We start from the raw sequence: 18,424 nt of genomic DNA on the forward strand, positions 1-18,424 counted from the left end.
GACTAAGTTATCTTCCTTATAAGCTAGTCCCACCAAAAACACAAAAAGCAAAACCAAGTGTGCAAAATTACTTCTATATTTTAAGTTTTCTAAAGGCTGCAGCAGCTATATCATTGGGAAACAACCCCATCTGTAATGATACTGCCACTGCACTGAGCTGAGGTAAGTATGGCATACAGTACGAACGTAAGAAATACAGATGAACTAAGCAACAACGGTTTTGTCAGAAAGAACAGATGGTACTGGTACTGGATGTGATGTGGAGTGGATGAAAAACACAATGAGGTGGTGCAGACATCTGAGCACAATGAAAGAAAATAGTGATAAGAAGAGTTTTTGAAAGTGATGTACTGTGACTGACAATGTTGCAAAAGAAATTCCTCAAGTTACATGGAAGAAGGGATTACTAATCTACAAAGCAGTTAAGTGTGTTGGTAGGGGAAGAGGAACTGTTCATGAAGGAAGAAAATATGTGTGGAACAGCAGTATGTGAGACTTTTCTACAGCTGCTATCCCTATTGGAGACTTCTTGAATAGGGGGCAGAACAGCATGAAAAAATAACTGACGCAGAATAACAGATAATGACGTAGATTAATCCACTGGTAAGAAAGACAGACTGATAGTCAAACAGACAAATACAGATCAACAGAAAAATGGAAAGATAGAGGGAGAGACAGAGACACATGGATGGATATAGAAACAGACAGAAATACAGCCATACAGACATGACTGATGGAATCATGGACAGATAGATAGGCAGACAGATACAGATGAAGCTCAACATTATCCTGACTGAATGTGTCCTTTACTAAGATACAAACTGCATTACCTAAGAGACACAACTGTACCTACCTTTGCTGGCCAATAAGGAAAGCCTTTCTGTTTGGCATACACCAGCTTGTGTGGTGGACGACAAGGCTTGCAGAACCAATACTTGTCCGATTTTTCATTTGACATTCTGTAGCAATCCTTACATTGCTCTAGTTCCATTAAGTCATACTGGCAATCCCGTAACATTTGTCTGGCCATATCTGCTATGCTGCTGTGAACTGCAAAGACAAACACCTGTCTCAGTAACCTGAAAGTTAAATCCACCATCATCCAATCCTATGTTGCCCCATGAGGAGCGTAGGAGCCCGGGGCTAGGCAAGTTGGTCCTGACATTTAAGATAAGAGTGACCAGCCACACTCATCCTTGAGCGGCATTATGTGAGCAGTAAACCCCAACCACCCCTTGGATATAAACCTGCACTGGCTCAATCTGATTGGGGTGCCTTAATTACTCACTAAACCACCTGGCACCATAATTTGGTTATATGAAACAACATGTAAACAGAGAAGTGTGTGTATTTACCTATTTGTAGTATACAGGAACTGAGCTATGCTCGTGTTGTCCTGTCTCCATATCCACATTTATCAAGTCTACCTTCACACACATGAATGTTTTGCTCATGCACCACCTCTTTGTCTAAGTCGTTCCAAATATTTAAGTATTTACCTAATATACCTAATTGTGATATACACGGAATGTACTATGCTCGTGGGTTTCCATCGCTGTTTCTCAGTAAGTCGAATTTAGCTTTAAACTCGTTTAAGTTTTTAGACTGGACGATCTCTTTGTCCAGGCTATTCCATACGTCTATACTTCTGTAAGGAAAGCCATATTTCTTGATATCCTTCAAGCAGCTTGACTTTTTCAATTTCATTCCGTGTCCTCTTGTTGCTCTCTTATCCCATACAAACAGATCTTCTTTGTCAATTTTATCTACTCCCACCATGGTCCTGAACACTGCAATCATGTCTCCCCTCTTTCTCCTTTCCTCTAAGGAAGGCAAATCCAGTTTTTCCAGCCTCTCTCTGTATGACAGGTCTGTCAGACTGGGGACCATCTTGGTTGCTGTTCTTTGTATTCTCTCAATCTTGTTTATATCTTTCTTTTTGTGTGGGCACCACACTACCGCTGCATATTCTAACCTGGGGCGGATCATGGCCACTATCAACTTTTTCATCATCTCCTCATCCATATAATGAAATGCTACTCTTATGTTAGTCAAGAGTTTATAAGTCTCTCCAACTATCTTGTTAATGTGCTTTTCTGGTGACAAACTATCTTGGACCAGCACTCCCAAATCTTTCTCTTCTCTCATTTTTGTGACTAATTCATTACCCAACAAATAATTCAGTGATGGCCTCCTGGTACTTTTACCCATTTCCAATATTTTACATTTCTTTACATTAAATTTCATTTCCCACGTCCGGCTCCAATTGTGTATCCTATCCAAATCCTCCTGCAGTATTTTACAATCCCCCTCAACCTCTACCTTCCTCAAGATCTTTACATCATCAGCAAACAGACTTGCATAACTGTTCACTCCATCTACCATATCATTTACGTAAATCAGGAACATTACTGGTGCCAACACTGAGCCTTGAGGGACTCCACTTGTTACTTCCCTCCATCCAGACATCTTATCCTTTATTACAGTACTGTCCTCATTTGTCTGTCTCTCAAAAAGTCTCATCCATTCCAGAAGTTTCCCCTTTAGTCCTCCTATATATTCTAGTTTCCACATTAGTCTCTTATGAGGTACCTTGTCAAAGGCCTTCTCTAAGTCTAAGTACACACAATCCACCCAACCATCTCTCTCCTGTACCACATCAATCGCTCTTGAGTAAAAGCTCAACAAGTTTGAAACACATGACCTTCCACTTCTGAATCAAAACTGACATTCAGCCAAAATATTCATCTCTTCCAGATATTTTATCCATCTGTCTTTCAGGATTCTCTCACACAATTTTGCGACCATGCTGGTTAGAGACACTGGTCTATAATTCAGGGGTTCTTCCCTGTTTCCTCCCTTGTAAATTGGTACCACACTTGCCCTCTTCCATTCTTGTGGCACTTTCCCCTCTTCCAGTGAGCATATGATTAAACTGTGAATTTTATCCGCCAGTTGTTCTCTGCATTCCTTCAGTACCCAATTAGAAATTCCATCAGGTCCTGGGGCTTTCCTTACATCTTTAGTTTCCAGTAATTTATACTCTTCCTGTACCTCCACTTTTATATCTTTCATCACCAGAACATTTCTAATCACTCTCTCCCCTTCCACAAGCTCCTTTTCTTTAGTGAAAACTTACTGGAAACGTTTGTTCATTATTTCTGCTTGCATTGCCGCATCCTTAAAGACCTCTCCTTCTACTTTCAGTTTGGTGATTCCTTCGTTTTGTTTCAGTTTGCCATTAACAAATCTATAAAACAGTTTGGGTTCATCCTTGCATTTGTCTATTATACCTTTTTCAAAATTCCTTTCTTCTTTTCTACGTATTCTTGTGTATTCATTTCTTGTTCTTTTGTATTCTTCCTTTGTTCTGTTGTTACCTCTCTTTCTCCAATTGTTCCACACCTTATCTCTCTCTTTTTTTGCTACCATACACCTTCTATTAAACCACTCCTTTTTCCTGTTTTCTTTCCCTCTTACTCTTGGTACAAATTTTTTCATTCCCAAATTATAGAGGTCTAGAAAGATATCCCACTTCCTCTGTATCTCTCTTGTTTTTCTGAATTTTCTCCAATCCGCATTTTCAAAAAAGTTTCTCAATCCTGTAAAATTTGCTTTCCCAAAGTTGTATCTTCCCTGTCTATGAAGCTCGTCTCTTGGCTCGACGTTCCCTATTAACATCTGGAACTCAATGACCACATGATCACTTTTTCCTAAAGGACAGAGATATTTCAATGATTCTATTACATCGGGTTCTTTGGTGAACAGTAAATCTAACCTTGCTGGTGTGTCCTCACCTCGAAACCGAGTCTCTTCTTTGACCCATTGCGTCATCACATTATTCATTATTATATTTAATAACATAGTGCCCCACGAATCCTCGCCGCCTCCCGAGTACCATTCCTCCCAGTTCACCTCTTTACAGTTAAAGTCACCCACCAAAATTATATTATTGCTTTTCTCAGTTATTTTTTGCAAATAGCTAGCCATATCTGACAACATCTCATGGTATTCGTCATCCTTCCATGCTCTCGTCTTTGGGGGAGAAAGAGAGAGAGAGAGAGAGAGATAGTAGGGGGCAAGGCCTTCTTTTTGTAATGGCCATGATATATTAATGATTACTGTTACTGTAAGTAGCTAACTTAATGCTATGACAAGCATCAGGGCATGATGACCAAAACATCGAGTTCCAAATAACTAAGACTCCCAACCATACTTAGCACTGGCTTTCCTAACACTGATCTCTCCTCAAAGTCAGGAATCAGTATTCACTTTTTTCACTCAGTGCTCTATCTTTTTTGAGGCACTCTCAAGATGTGTCAAGCCACTAATAACCCCCCCCCCCTTCCTGAGAAGACATGAGATATGGTGACAAGATTTATTTCCACACTCAGACAACTATGGAGTGTGTACATTGCTCTTTCACTCCACACGTAATGCCTCACAAGGTACCAGGACCTTCTCCTAAGGTCACCAATGGTTTATTTGTTCTTTAAAAAAAAGCATCCTGTGATATCCCTCCCGTGCCTGCCATGCATGGGGGCATCATGAATCTGTGGATTAACAGATTTGTTAGGTGCAGTGTCTTAAGCAGCCAGCTTCATCTTGTCACTAAAAGTTTTCTCTGCTACTGTGCTATATTCCTGTGTCCAACTCAATCATTAGGCTGTCCAGCTTTTATGTGTATGTGTCTTAAATCTTGTGAACCAGCTTTGATTTTGTGTGTACAGTTTTGGGGCAGTTTTGGACAAACCTGTATATGTAAATATTGGCCGAGCATGCAATGCACCTCACATATACTATCTATCTGTATATCTATTGCCAGACACCTTAATCCTGTAAGGGGTGGCCACAAACAAATCGCCCCTCCACCATTTCACTGCCCTGCTCCCAGCTCACACATCCTCTCTCATATGCCTCTCCACTCAATCGCTCCATCTCATCCTTGGCCTCCCTCTCCCTCTCCCCCCCTCCACTTCACTCACATACTCTCCTCATCAGTCTCTCACTCTCCATCCTTTCCACATGGCCAAACCAGCTCAATGTGTTTCTCTTAACACTTCCTATCACATCCACATCCACACCACAAAATGCTCCTTTATATCCTCATTTGTCAGTCTGTCTCTCTATGTGACTTCACATGCTCTTCTCAAAAAACTCAGTTCCACTACTCTCACTCTGGACTTCTGTCCCTCCAACATAGTATAAGCTTCACTTCCATATGTTAGGGTTGGTATCGCAATCCTGTCATGTAGTAGCTTTTTCACTTCCATGCTCACTTTCCTGTTTCTCATCACTGCTTTCAAGAAACCAACAACCTTTCTTCCTTGTTGTACCTTTCAAGCACTTCGCCCTCTAAACTTCCATCCCTACTCATCACACTACCCATGTACTTAAATGCACTCATATTTTCCGTTTCCTCTTCATCCAACCTCACTGTACATTCACTGACTTCATTTCTATCCAAAACCATAGCTTTGCTCTTCCCTACATTGACCTTTAGATTCCGTTTCTTACACACACTCCCAAACTCATCCACCAAGCCTTGCAGCTCCCCTTCGTCTTCACTGAATAACATAGTATCATCAGCAAACAACAGTACAGGGAGCTTCCAAACACTGCCCTCTTTCATTACGGTCACTCCAACATCCACTGCCCTATCTTGTATCTCTTTTATAAACCCACCCATATACAGTCTGAACAACCACGGAGACATAACACATCCCTGTTTCAATCCAACCTTCAAGTAGAAAAATTGACTCAGTTCACTATCCACATGCACTTCAGCCTTAGCACCCTCATACATACTCTTCAGAGCATTCAACAACCTCCCATCTACTCCGTATATTCTTAATACTTTCCACAGTCCTTGCCTATCCACCATCATATGTTTTCTCTAAATCCGTGAAGGCCGCATACAACTTCTTTCCCTTCTCTAGAAACTTTTCCAATAAAGATCTAAGAATGAATATCTGATCTATACAACCTCTTCCTTTCCTAAAGCCTCCTTGTCCTTCTCCAATTAATTCCTCTGTTATTTCACTAACTCTGTCAGTAAGTATCCTGCCATATACTTTTCATATTACACTAAGAAGACAAATGCCCCTATGATTACCACACACTTCTTTTTCCCCTTTTCCTTTGTACAATGGAATAATTATACCTGACTATCAATCCTCCCAGGTGTACTGTACTTGATATTTTGTCACTAACCTAATACTTGCACATTTCTATATATCAAATTTTAGCTTGTTGGCACTTTTTTTTTTTTTTTTTTTTTGATCAGGGGGGGGGAGACATTTTTAAGTACAGTATTAACCCTTAAGTCCTATGATCATCTGTCAATGTGTTTGGGCCTTGGTAAGTAGGGTCCTAATATCATCAATCATACACAAGCTACCAAAAACTGGCGTGAGGTATTCCCTCCTCTTTGATGACGTATATGGAGCCTAGCCAATGTTAAGTACAATATTTGTGTCTGGCTTCATTGCTCCCCCTATTAGCGGTGGGGGACGGTCCCTCCCACAGCCATCTTTCCACCTCCCTCTGCCCCACTGGGCTCTGTCCTGAGGGTTGCCTCCCACCCAAACCCCCCCCCCCATACGCGCTCTAGACCACAGTTAGTGTGTGTACCATGCATATTTCCTCTCTCCAGACCCCCCCCACACTACCTCCACCTCCCTATTCCTCCTTTGTTCTCATTGACGTGGCATTTTCCAAACCACGCTGCACACCATAAACATTCTTTTTATTTTCATGTTCATTCCTTCATAATGGTAGGTGGGGGCGCTCACAATCCACTCACTCGATGTAATGCTGCTTTGGGTGTCTACCCTTTCCTCTCTTTCTTCCTTCCTTTTATGTTTTTCTTTCCTTCATTCTTTCCTCTTCCTTGTGCCTACAGGTGATTTACACTTCCTCTTCTGTCTTTCTTTTCTTCACTCTTTCTACTTCCTTCTGCCTATGGGCGACTCTGCACTGAGTGACAAGCCAAATGGTTTCCTGTACACCAGGAAACCATTTACTACGCACAGTGGTAACCATATAACCAAACTATGGCGCCTCGTGGTTTAGTGGGTAACTAAGGTGCTCCAATCAGATTAGGCCTGAGTAGGTTTATATCCAAGGGGTGGTTGGGGTTTACTGCTCATGTAGTGCCACTCAGGAATGAGTGAGGCTGGTCACTCTCATCTTAAAGGTCAGGACCAACTTGCCTAGCCCCAGGCTCCTACACTCCTCATGGGGTGGCATAGGATTGGATGATGGATGGATGGATGGATTCATTCCTTCAACTTGTTTCATGCCTCACCACATAATTCATACTGATTTTCGCGATTCAGTAAGGTTATTTGGCAAAAATAATGTATTGTTCAAAATTTTCCTATTCTTGTTTTTATGCAAGGGACCTTTTTTTAATCTGACAGTTGATAGAACTGTAACCATTAGGCATAAGAGCGTGAAATATACATTTTAAGGTGTGTCAGTTTAAGTTTTTGAAATCTATAAGACCAAATTTACCTTGGTGAAAGTTGAAAAATCGGACCTGAAATGCAGCTGTGGGGATAGTCAGGGTCAGAGATTTATAGTCTAAATTTAGGGGTTAAGGCCATGTGACCCTGTTGGCGTTGCCCTACGCATAATTCATTTCTAAGTCCTGCAGCGATTGCTATTATACCTTATATACTTCTTTTCTGTACCAGCCTCTAGGCTACTTTTACTTAATGTTGCCAAGTCAGAATTAAGGAACTTAGTTTGTCCACTGCCACAAAGCAAAAGCATTTGATTAGCCAAAAAATTTATCCCACTTTCATTCCTTAACATTCTACATCAATTAGCCAGCTCCTCTTATTTTGTAGGCCAAATTAAAATACAGTCCTTAGCATTCTCATATCCTTTATTTCCTTGCTAAACTGTCTTAGACTGACACAGCTGCAACGAGGTGAATGACCAGCCATTACGGGCAAACCTTGGTTTACAAATGAACGACGTGACTGTCTGCTTATATAATTTCAAGGTTTTAGCACTTTTTTTTTTTTTTTAAATGTATGATCACCATTTTCATTTACATGTACATGATTGCTATGTTCTACCACAAAGCCTCAGTAGTTGATGTATGATTGACATTTCCTTTACACAACTGCTGTTACCCCTACGAAGATGGCCTTTGAACTTCATCATTGTCAGGTGTGTCAGTGATAAAGCAATAGTATGGTGTTAGAGTTAAGGGGAGTGGACGGTTGTTACTTACGAAGGTGCATTTGTTTTTCTTATATCTGTCTGATTTTTTTATATGTTTTGTTACTTTATATGAGCAATAACATCCCAAAGTTTGAGTAAATTTGGTCGATCAGTTTTTACAGAAAAAAAACAATGTATGTGTAATATGTATAAAAAAAAGGGATGCGAGAAATGGGAAACCAGGGGAAGTGAGTTCATGTGATCTCTATGATATTTGGTAGTTTTACTAATAAAACCCACATTAATAAATTGCCCAAATAGTTTTTTAATATTCTTCACCATTGCTGAACAAAAAAATTCCCAAAATTCCTATGTATTTATCCCAAATTCTACCCCCTTTTTGCCATGTTTAAAAAATCATTACAGTCATGTTTGTCAGTCTCTGAAAAAAATATATACACAAAATGTTCCCCTTTCATTCCTCTTTTCGTAGGTATTTTGCTTTTTGTCTTTTTTTCAGAACTAATGGAGTTACATCACTCCAAAGGACAATAAACTCAGCTCCGAGATATCACTCGTTTTCTGTTGACTTCAGTGTCTGCACAATCAGAAACAACTTAGGTACTTTTTTATATTTTGTGAGTTAGGATTAGGGATGGTTATGAAGAGGTAGAGGGTGTTGGAGAAGTCAAAGTTGGAGAAAAAAACAGAAGGTTGGGGGTAGTAGTAGTAGTTGTTCCCTAGGCAGTCTGGCCGAACAGCCCCGAGTCCTTTAGGAAAGCCATGGCCGAGACCGGGTTTTCCCACAGAGCTCTCAAAGAGTGTATGTTGTGTTGTTGGCATAGGTGATTGTGTGCAATGCAGTCTTCCATAATGTGCTTAATAATATGGGGTGCTGTGTTGCATCCTGGACAGGCATCAGCGACGGAGTCATCCAGCCTCTTCTGATACCTTAAGAGGGCTGGATGGTGCCCACATCTCAGCCTGGCCAGGTGGACCCTGTCCTCACGAGGAAGACAGGTTTCACAAGGGTGGATGTCAGGAGGCCGTACATGCAGCTGTGTGTTGTCTTTAAGTGACTGAATGGAGCGGTGAGTGATCTGAGTGTGGATATGCTTCTGGAAGCTGGTCTGAGGTGGGCGACGGGGGGAGAGATGACAGTATTTGTGTATGGTATCGTGTGCTGGGTGTTGTTTTGATGTTCCTTGGTGTGGGTGGATGTGCTGCCATGTACTGTAGTGGATGTTGTGAGTTTGTGGAAGCTGCAGCAAGAAACTGGGTGCCTCTCATGTCTAGGTGGTCTTTGACTTTGAGGACTTTGGTTTCTTGATGTAGGTGGTCTGTGGGTGTAGTAGCTGTGCAGTCTGTGATTATTTTTAAGGCCTTGTTCTGTATGGTCTGTAGAGTGTTGTAGTGTGTTTTGGTGAGGTTAAAAGCCCAGACAGGGCCTGAATAGTTCATCATGGAACGTATGTATTGTTTGTATACTGTGGTGGTGGTTTCTTTGTTGTGTCCGAATGTTGTATGGGCAAGTGACCTCAAAGCATTGAGTCTTGGTGTTATTTTATTTTTAATGTTTGTGATGTGTTGTTTAAATGACACTGATGTATTGTATGTTACACCAAGGATTTTTTTTTTTTGTGTGTGTGGTAGTGGAGTGTTGTTTATGGTGAGGTGTGGGATGTGACTGTGTTCTGCTGTCCAGTTTGTGAGAAGGATCACTGTAGATTTGGCTGGGGCTATTTTGAGCCTGTTTGTGCTGAACCATTCGTGTAGTGTGTTGAGGTAAGGTTGAATGATGTGTGCAGCTGTGTTTGCATTTTGCTGCATACATGTAAGTGTTATATCATCTGCATAGGAAGCTATGTGTATCTGTGGTGTGTGGGGTGTGGGTATGTCTTGCATGTATAGGTTAAAGAGTGTAGGGGACAAAACAGATCCTTGGGGGACGCCGTTTGTGAAGTTTCTGATGTTGGAAGACTGACCGGCAAATGTTACGTGTGCACATCTGCCTGCTAAGTAGTTTGCCAGCCATCTTTTTGTGTTATTGTGCATGTTTGTGTTGAATATTTTGTTTGTGAGGTTGTGGCAGGGGATGGCATCAAAAGCTCTGCTAATGTCTAGTGTGATTAGGAGTGTTCTGTGTGGTGGCCTAGCTGAATTCATGCTATCGAAAACTATCGAAAACTCTCTGTGTAAGGTCTGTAAGAAGGGTGTTTGTGGAGTGTAGTGGCCTAAAGCCATGTTGTGACCGGGCTAGGGGAATGTGAGGTGTGACTAGTTGTAGTACCAGTCGTTCAGTGACTTTGGAGGGGGTGCAGAGGAGCGTGATGGGGCAATGTGAGGAGGGTAACGTGGGGTCTTTGTTGGGTTTAGGGATAGTGATGATACTGCCATGCTTCCAGATGTTAGGTATTATGTTGTGTGAGTAGCTGTAATTTGATATGTTGGTGAGTGCTTGTATGCCTTGTGGTCCTAGGTGTTTAAGGTGAATGTTGCTTATGTTGTCTGGTCCACAGGTAGATGAGTGCTTGAGGTTGTTAATGATGTGCTTCGTCTGGTTGAAAGTGATTGTCAGGTGAGGTGGCAGTGGGGGGGGGGACAGGTGAGAGGGGAGGTGGCAATGGTGGAGAAAGAACTGCTGCTTCCAAATCGTTTTTCTCCCCTCAAAATGGCGTCAAATTCTCTGCCGCTTTCTGACATTGCAGTAGCTTCTTTGATGGTTGCCCCATCTTCAAAAAGTGAGCAAAAACGATGAGAAATGGCCAAGATTAGCGCAGACTGAGAACAGGTTGAGACCAAGGCTGGCATGTCTCATCTCTCCCAGTGTCATATCATCGCTAGCATTTCCTCGCCTCACTGCCACCCTCCACACACACACGCTCCCTTTGACAGATGTATGACATAATTTTTGCAGAAACAAAAAGGAAAATAATCAAGAAAAAAGTGGTCATATTATATACTGCATAGAACACCGAGATTTCTGCAGAGGAGTGACCTCAGAATTAGAATTACAAAATAATTTTTTTGAAGGGGAAAGAATTGCCGTATGGCTGTCAAATTTTTACAGAGAATGAGTGATACTCGGAGCTATTTTATGGGGTAACTTTCGCAAAATGCCTTTGTCAGTCGATAATCAGTCCCTGCTGGGATCCACTCCCTTTAAAGCAGTAAATGAAGTGCAATGAAGCAAAAATAACTACCAGTTTGGGTTGGATGGGAACTTATTTTTATACTTATGCTGTGCAGTTAACCATTTCCAGAAACGTTTCTCCACTGAACCCATGTTATGTGTCTGAGTTACGATCAATCATTAACCAATTAGTTTTCCAGTAACACATCCCAGTCATCAAATGAGGTCTGCCTGTCTTCAGCAACTCCTACACTTACACAGACCCTGCTTGCACAGGTGCCCCTTGTGCAGTACCCAACACCTGTGCCAAAGTTCTCTGAGGCATTCATTAACTTTGTCAAAAATCAGCAAGGTAGTTCCAAAAACCCACACATTGACATTTATGCTGTCATCTTGCATGTTGCTTCCACCCTGATGAAGATATATGCAGCTGTGACAGACCCAATGTCGATTCTTTATACTATAATATGCAAAAAACTTATCATGCAAGCTGGCAAGTGCAGTAGGTGTTACCTACAGTTCTGTGGTACTCAGTGATTTTCTATTTGGCAATGGCCAATGTGTGTCTCCAGTGATCATATGCTAGTGACTTTTGCAATGGTTGTGCCCTGTCTTCATATCCATAGGCCCTGTCCATGACTCTTGTTATGGTAGTATAGTGTCTGGTCTCCAGTGAACTATGCCAATGACTTTTTTGTAACCTGTGTGTGGCTCCATGGTGCTGTGCTAGTGTCTACTTAGACTAATGCCCTATGCGCATCTCCAGTGGGGGAGTATGGTAATGTTCCTTGATAGTGACTTTTGCTTTGATAAAACAGTGTATGTGTCTCCACTACAACCTGCCAGTGACTTAGTGTAAATTAATGGCCTGTGTGTACCTCCAGTGGTGCCCTAATAGAGACTTTTGCTAGGTAAATACCCTGTGCGCATCTCCGGTGGTGCAGTACAGTATTGTACCATTGCAGTGACTCTTGCTATAGCAGTATAGTATCTTTCTTTCTTTCTTTATTTAATAACAGAACGGAGGAAGGAAAAACAAATGAATAAAAAATAAATAATCCATACACCAGATTACTGGTGTCCTCTCTTCATAAAATATCTGTAACAGTTAGACTTGAACAGCTGTGAGTTGAAATTTGGAGAGAAACAACTCTAGGGAAGCAAGTTCCAGAGAGATGCAGTTTGGGGAATGAAAGAATTCTGATAGGCAGAAGTTCTGCAATATGGCTGAGTGACATTCCAGTCATGAGTGCTACCAGATGCCCGAGTAGCACGAGGGAAGGTATGGAGAGGTGGCGCCATGGAAGCAACTTCGTCTGAGCATTTGCCATAAAAATATCTGTAAAATAATGCAAGGGAGGCAACATTCCATTTTACTTGCAGGGGAGGAAGTTTATTTGTAAAAACAAATGAATAAAAAAATAAATAATCCATACACCAGATTACTGGTGTCCTCTCTTCATAAAATATCTGTAACAGTTAGACTTGAACAGCTGTGAGTTGAAATTTGGAGGGAAAGCAAGTTCCAGAGAGATGCAGTTTGGGGAATGAAAGAATTCTGATAGACAGAAGTTCTGCAATATGGCTGAGTGACATTCCAGTCATGAGCGCTACCAGATGCCCGACTAGCACGAGGGAAGGCATGGAGAGGTGGCACCATGGAAGCAACTTTGTTTGAGCATTTGCCATAAAAATATCTGTAAAATAATGCAAGGGAGGCAACATTTCTTCTTACTTGCAGGGGAGGAAGTTTATTTGTAATGGCAGGGTTGTTAATAATTCTAACAGCTTTGTTCTGAATTTTGTCTACCTCTTTGCCACAAGGGTGAGGAATATTCAAGCTGATAGCGCACATGACTCTTATAAATTATAGCCAACTGCTCATCAGCGAAGAAGTTATGGACTCTGTACAATAATCCAAGTTTCTTTGAGGCGGTTTTAGCAAGTGATCTAACATGAGAGGTCCAGCTGAGAGCATTGTTAAGTGAGACACCAAGAATTTCAATACTACTGGAGATGGGAATATTAGTGGCACTGAAGGTAATGTACGAATCTGGCAATATCTGTCTATTAGTAAATTGTATATATTTAGTTTTACTAGCATTAAAAGAGACAAGGTTGTTTTGTCCCCATTCACTGATCGTAGATAGGTCTTGATTTATGGAGATGGCTGTACTGAGTTGAGAGGTAGAGATATTAGACTTTGTAAATGGGTGTCTGAGGGTGAATGAACTATGTAGTGTTGAGTCATCTGCGTACGAATGGATGGGATTGTGGGTGACAGATAAGAGATCATTAATATAAACCAGGAATAGGGTTGGCGCCAGAACTGACCCCTGTGGCACGCCGGCATTAATTGAGTGGAAATTGGAATATACATCATCTACTTTTACTCTTATTTTTCTGTCACTAAGATATGAAGAAATCAAAGGAACAAAAGACGTTAGTCCATAGCATGGGAGTTTGGACAGCAGAGAACAGTGCCATTCTCTGTCGAAAGCTTTAGAAATATCAAGAGCTATTGCATGAGTTTCTCCATGTAGATCAATTGATTGATGGATGGTATGAGTTAGGAGACTGAGTATGTCAATGGTGCATCTTTCGTGGTGAAAACCATATTGTCTATCACTAATTAAGTTGTTGGATTCAAGATGTTTAACAATGTACTTATTAATTAAAGTTTCAAATACCTTACCAAGAGAAGATGTGACAGCTATTGATTTGTAATCAGAGGGGTCAGAGGAACTTCCTTGCTTCGGAATTGGATGATATTGGCTTCTTTCCATGAATTTGAGAATAAAGAAGTACGTATGCATAGTCTGAATAATTAGCTAGAACAGAGGCAAGTTCAGGGGAACACTTTTTCAAAACAATTGGCGGAATTCCATCTGGGCCTGGAGCTTTGTTGGTAGGTAAATTGTCTAGGATGGATTTTACATATCTTGTCTGTATTTTAAGTGGTGCAATTTCGGGGGAGTCAAGTTCTAGTGCTGGGACATTCTGGCTGGTATCATCTATGGCAGAGTTTCTGGCAAATGTACCGGCAAAAATATCTGCTTTCCCATGAGGGTCATTTGTAATGTTGCCATCTGAAGATATTAGTGGGGGAATGGAAGATGACTTGTTATTATTGAAAGAATTAAGAGTTGACCAGAATATTCTATTGTCATTAGGGTTGTTAAGTAGTTTTGATACTTGCATTTGAAGAAAGTTCGATTTTGCTAGATTTAACACAGCTATTGCATGATTTCTAGCAATTTTAAATTGAGAGAGTGATTCAGATGTTTTTTATTTTAAGTAAGAGTTATATGCTAATGACTTTTGGGCTGTTGCTCTGGCACAGTTGCCATCAAACCATTTTGGAGAGTTCGATCTTTTAGTGAACTGTTGACTTGGTATGAATAAATCCAAATCCAGCTAGTATTAAGTCGCAAATGTGGGACTGGGTGGAACTGGGATCAGTAGAGAAGAAAGACTGCCATGGAATGTCAGCAAGATAATTTCTAAATCCATCCCAGTTTGCCCTATCAAAGTGCCATCGGGTCACCCTGACAGGTTCAGAACGGGGAGGTGTGGGGGGGTTAACTAATGAGGCTTTGATGAGACCGTGGTCGGAGGATCCAAGTGGTGACAGTACCTCTATCCTGTATCTGTCTATCTATTGCCAGACGCCTTAATCCTGTAAGAGGTGGCCACAAATAAATCGCCCCCATACTGCCCCGTCCCCCACCATTTCAGTGCCCTCCCACCAGTTCACACCCCCCTCTCTCATATACCTCTCCACTCAATCCCATCATCTTATCCTCAGCCTCCCTCTCCCACTCCTCCCCTCCACCTCACTCCTGTACACTCTCCTCATCAGTCTCTCACTTTCCATCCTCTCTACATGGCCAAACCACCTCAGTGTATTTCTTCTAATGCGTTCTATCACATACACATCCACACCACAATGCTCCTTCACTTCCTCATTTGTCAGTGTCTCTCCATGTAACCACAAATGCTCCCCTTAGATAACTCATTTCTACTGCTCTCACTCTTGACTTGTGTCCCTCCAACAAGGTCCAAGCTTCACTTCCATACTTTAGCGTTGGTATCATAATACCATCATGTAATGACTTTTTTACTTCCACACACATTTTCCTATTTCTTATCATTGCATTCAAAGAACCAGGAACCTTTCTCCCTTGTTGTACCCTTTCAAGCCCTGCATCTTCCAGACTTCCATTTTTACTCATCACACTACTTAAGAACTTAAATGCACGCACACTTTCCATTTCCTCACCATTCAACCTCATTGTATATCCAGTGACTTCATTTCTCCCGAAGACCATAATTTTACTCTTTCCTACACTCTCACAAACTCATTCACCAAGCCTTGCAGTTCCCTTCATCTTCATTTAGAACACAGTATCATTTGCAAACAACAGTACAGGATGTCTCCAAATGCTGCCCTCTCTCATTAGGGCCCCTTCAACAACCACTGCCATTCCTTGTGTCTCTTTTATAACCCCATCCATTTACAGACTGATCAACTTCACTAGGCCTTGCAGTTCCCTTTCATCTTCATTTAACAACACAGTATCATCTGCAAACAACAGTGCAGGAAGTTTCCAAACACAGCCCTCTCCCATTAGGGCCACTCCAACATTGACTGCCATACCTTGTATCTCTTTTATAACCCCATCCATATACAGACTGAACAACCATGGAGACATGACACATCCCTGTTTCAATCCAACATTCAGACAGAAAAATTCACTCAGTTCACCATCCACAAGCACAGCAGCCTTGTCACCCCCATACATACTCCTCACAGCTTTCAACAACTTCATCACATATTCTTTGTCTATCCTCTCTGTATTATGCTTTCTCTCGAAAGTGAGATGTGTTAACGTTGGGGGTAGGGTTGAGAGAGACAGACTGAAAAAGACATGGGACGAGGTCACGGAGTGTGACCTCAAGGTAAAAGGACTGCATAGGGAAGCTGCCAGAAATCAAGCATCATGGAGAGCTGCCGCTAGGTGACTAAGGCTGACTCAAGCAAGCATGTTGGAGCCTTCAAAAATTAAACAAAAAATGAAATGAAATCCATGAAGGCCTCATACATCTTAATTTCCCTTCACTACAAACTCTTCCACTAAAGACCTAAGGATGAATATCTCATCTACACAACCTCTTCCTTTCCTAAGACCTCCCTCTTCTTCTCGAACTAATTCCTCTGCTATTTCCCTAACTCTGTCAATAAGTATCCAACCACATATTTTTCCTATTACACTTAGAAGACATATGCCCCTGTGATTACCATAAGCTACTTTTCCCCTTTTCCTTTGTGCAGGGGAATAACCATACCTGACTTCTAATCCTCCAGGACACTACCTTCCTCCCATGCCAATATGCAAATCTTCCATATCAGTTCTATTACTATCTCTCCCACATGCTTCAGAATTTCACCACACACTCCATCAATTCCTGGGGCTTTCCCCAATTTGGTTTTGCATTGCTTCCACTACATCCATCCTACTGATCTCTTTCTCCTTTCTCATCACCCTCCTTCTCCCAGCCATTCCCCAGCCACTTATACTCACATTACTTTCATTCTCTTTATTTAACACTTCTTTAAATTGTTCTCTTCATCTGCTCACTTTTTCTCCCTTCTCCAATGTCAATCTACCATTTTTATCTTTCACAGCCCTACTGACTTCTTTATCACCCTGTCTAACTCTCTTTACCTCATTCCAGAACATTTTCGTACATTCCCACCATTTTACACCCAAACTCCTTATCCACTCTCTTCTTACTCTCTCTTACTAATCTTTTCACCTCTCTCTTCCTCTGTACATATAACTCTCTCTTCCAACTCTCAAATTCCTCCATGCCTCCGCTTCCCATCCACTCACTGCTGCATATGCTTTCTTCTTTTCTGCCACAGCTTGTCTCACATCTTCATTCCACCATGCTGTTCCTTGCATTCCCTTTCGTCTTTACTTCACCCACACAGCACTTCACATGCTGCACAGATTTCTTCAGTGAATATCTTCCACACACCTTCTACCTCCCACATCTGCTCCAAATCATATTTAACCAATGACTCCTTGACTTCTCTGTTATATTCTGCCTTTTTTTTTTCCTCCTGCAACCTTTCTGCTCTCCTTGTATGAACTACCTCCTCATGTCCTTCCCTCCTTGTATTCATCAACTGCACTTGAACCTTGACTTTCACTCCCAACAAGTGGTGGTCAAAGAGTCCACTCCCCCAACCTCTGTATGCTTTTTCATTCATTACATACCTTCTCATTCCGTCATCCACACACACATAATCAATCACTGCCTTCTGTTCAATCAGTTCACCACCCACCCTTCTCATCACTCACCACATATACCTGTGGATCATTTTGTGCCTAAAGAGGGTATTGGCTATCATCAAACCTTTCCCCACACAACTGTCTACTAGCGTACTGCCATTCTCATCCATGTCTGCGGGCACACCCCACTCACCAACTACTCCATCCACCTTAACATTCTCTACTTTCCATACATATATCCAGTCAAAAACAGTCGCTCATGCCTCTCAATCTTTTCCATGCACACTTCCACATTTGCCAAGAACTCTTCTTTCACTCTGCTTGCACAATCTTGCACTGGCACGCACACACACAGAATCGTCCATGTTTGCAATCCTATTTTCAATTTTACCCACACAATCCTTGAACCAACTGATTCATACTCTCTTATATTCTTCTTCCATCTCCTGCACACAACAATACATACTCCCTCTTTTGCCCTCTCATTGTCACCTACTTCTGTCCATATACCCCATCCACACTCCTACTTTCTCACACTCTCACCTGACTATTTTGTCTCATTTAATCCACATACATCCACTATTGCATCATTAAGCACCTGGACAATCTCTCTCTCTCTTCCACCTCATCATTTGCATCCCTTACATTCCATGTTGAAATCTGTGGGAAATATTTTCCCTCAGAGCAGTTGCGCTCTCTATTTTCATCATAGTTATCCCTGGTTAAAGGCAGAGGAAAAATTGAGACCGTTGTTAATTGTTCAAGCGGTTTTAATAACCCAGAAATTACGTTCTCTTTAATAATTTTTGTT

The 18,424-nt window shown here is 41.5% G+C and overlaps 1 protein-coding gene across 1 annotated transcript in view; it reads right to left on the reverse strand.

Moving 5' to 3' along the window:
* LOC145401213 (zinc finger MYND domain-containing protein 11) overlaps nt 1–18,424 on the reverse strand; it is a 643,482-nt gene that overhangs the window by 259,423 nt on the left and 365,635 nt on the right. The window contains exon 8 of the mRNA XM_080273521.1: nt 854–1,050. Within this exon, the coding sequence (XP_080129647.1) occupies nt 854–1,050 (197 nt within the window). The remainder of the gene's footprint in view (nt 1–853; nt 1,051–18,424) is intronic.

This window comes from Coenobita brevimanus, chromosome 55 (genome assembly GCF_032717465.1).
Source record: "Coenobita brevimanus isolate Jiangsu-jjx chromosome 55, ASM3271746v2, whole genome shotgun sequence".
NCBI lineage: Eukaryota > Metazoa > Arthropoda > Malacostraca > Decapoda > Coenobitidae > Coenobita > Coenobita brevimanus.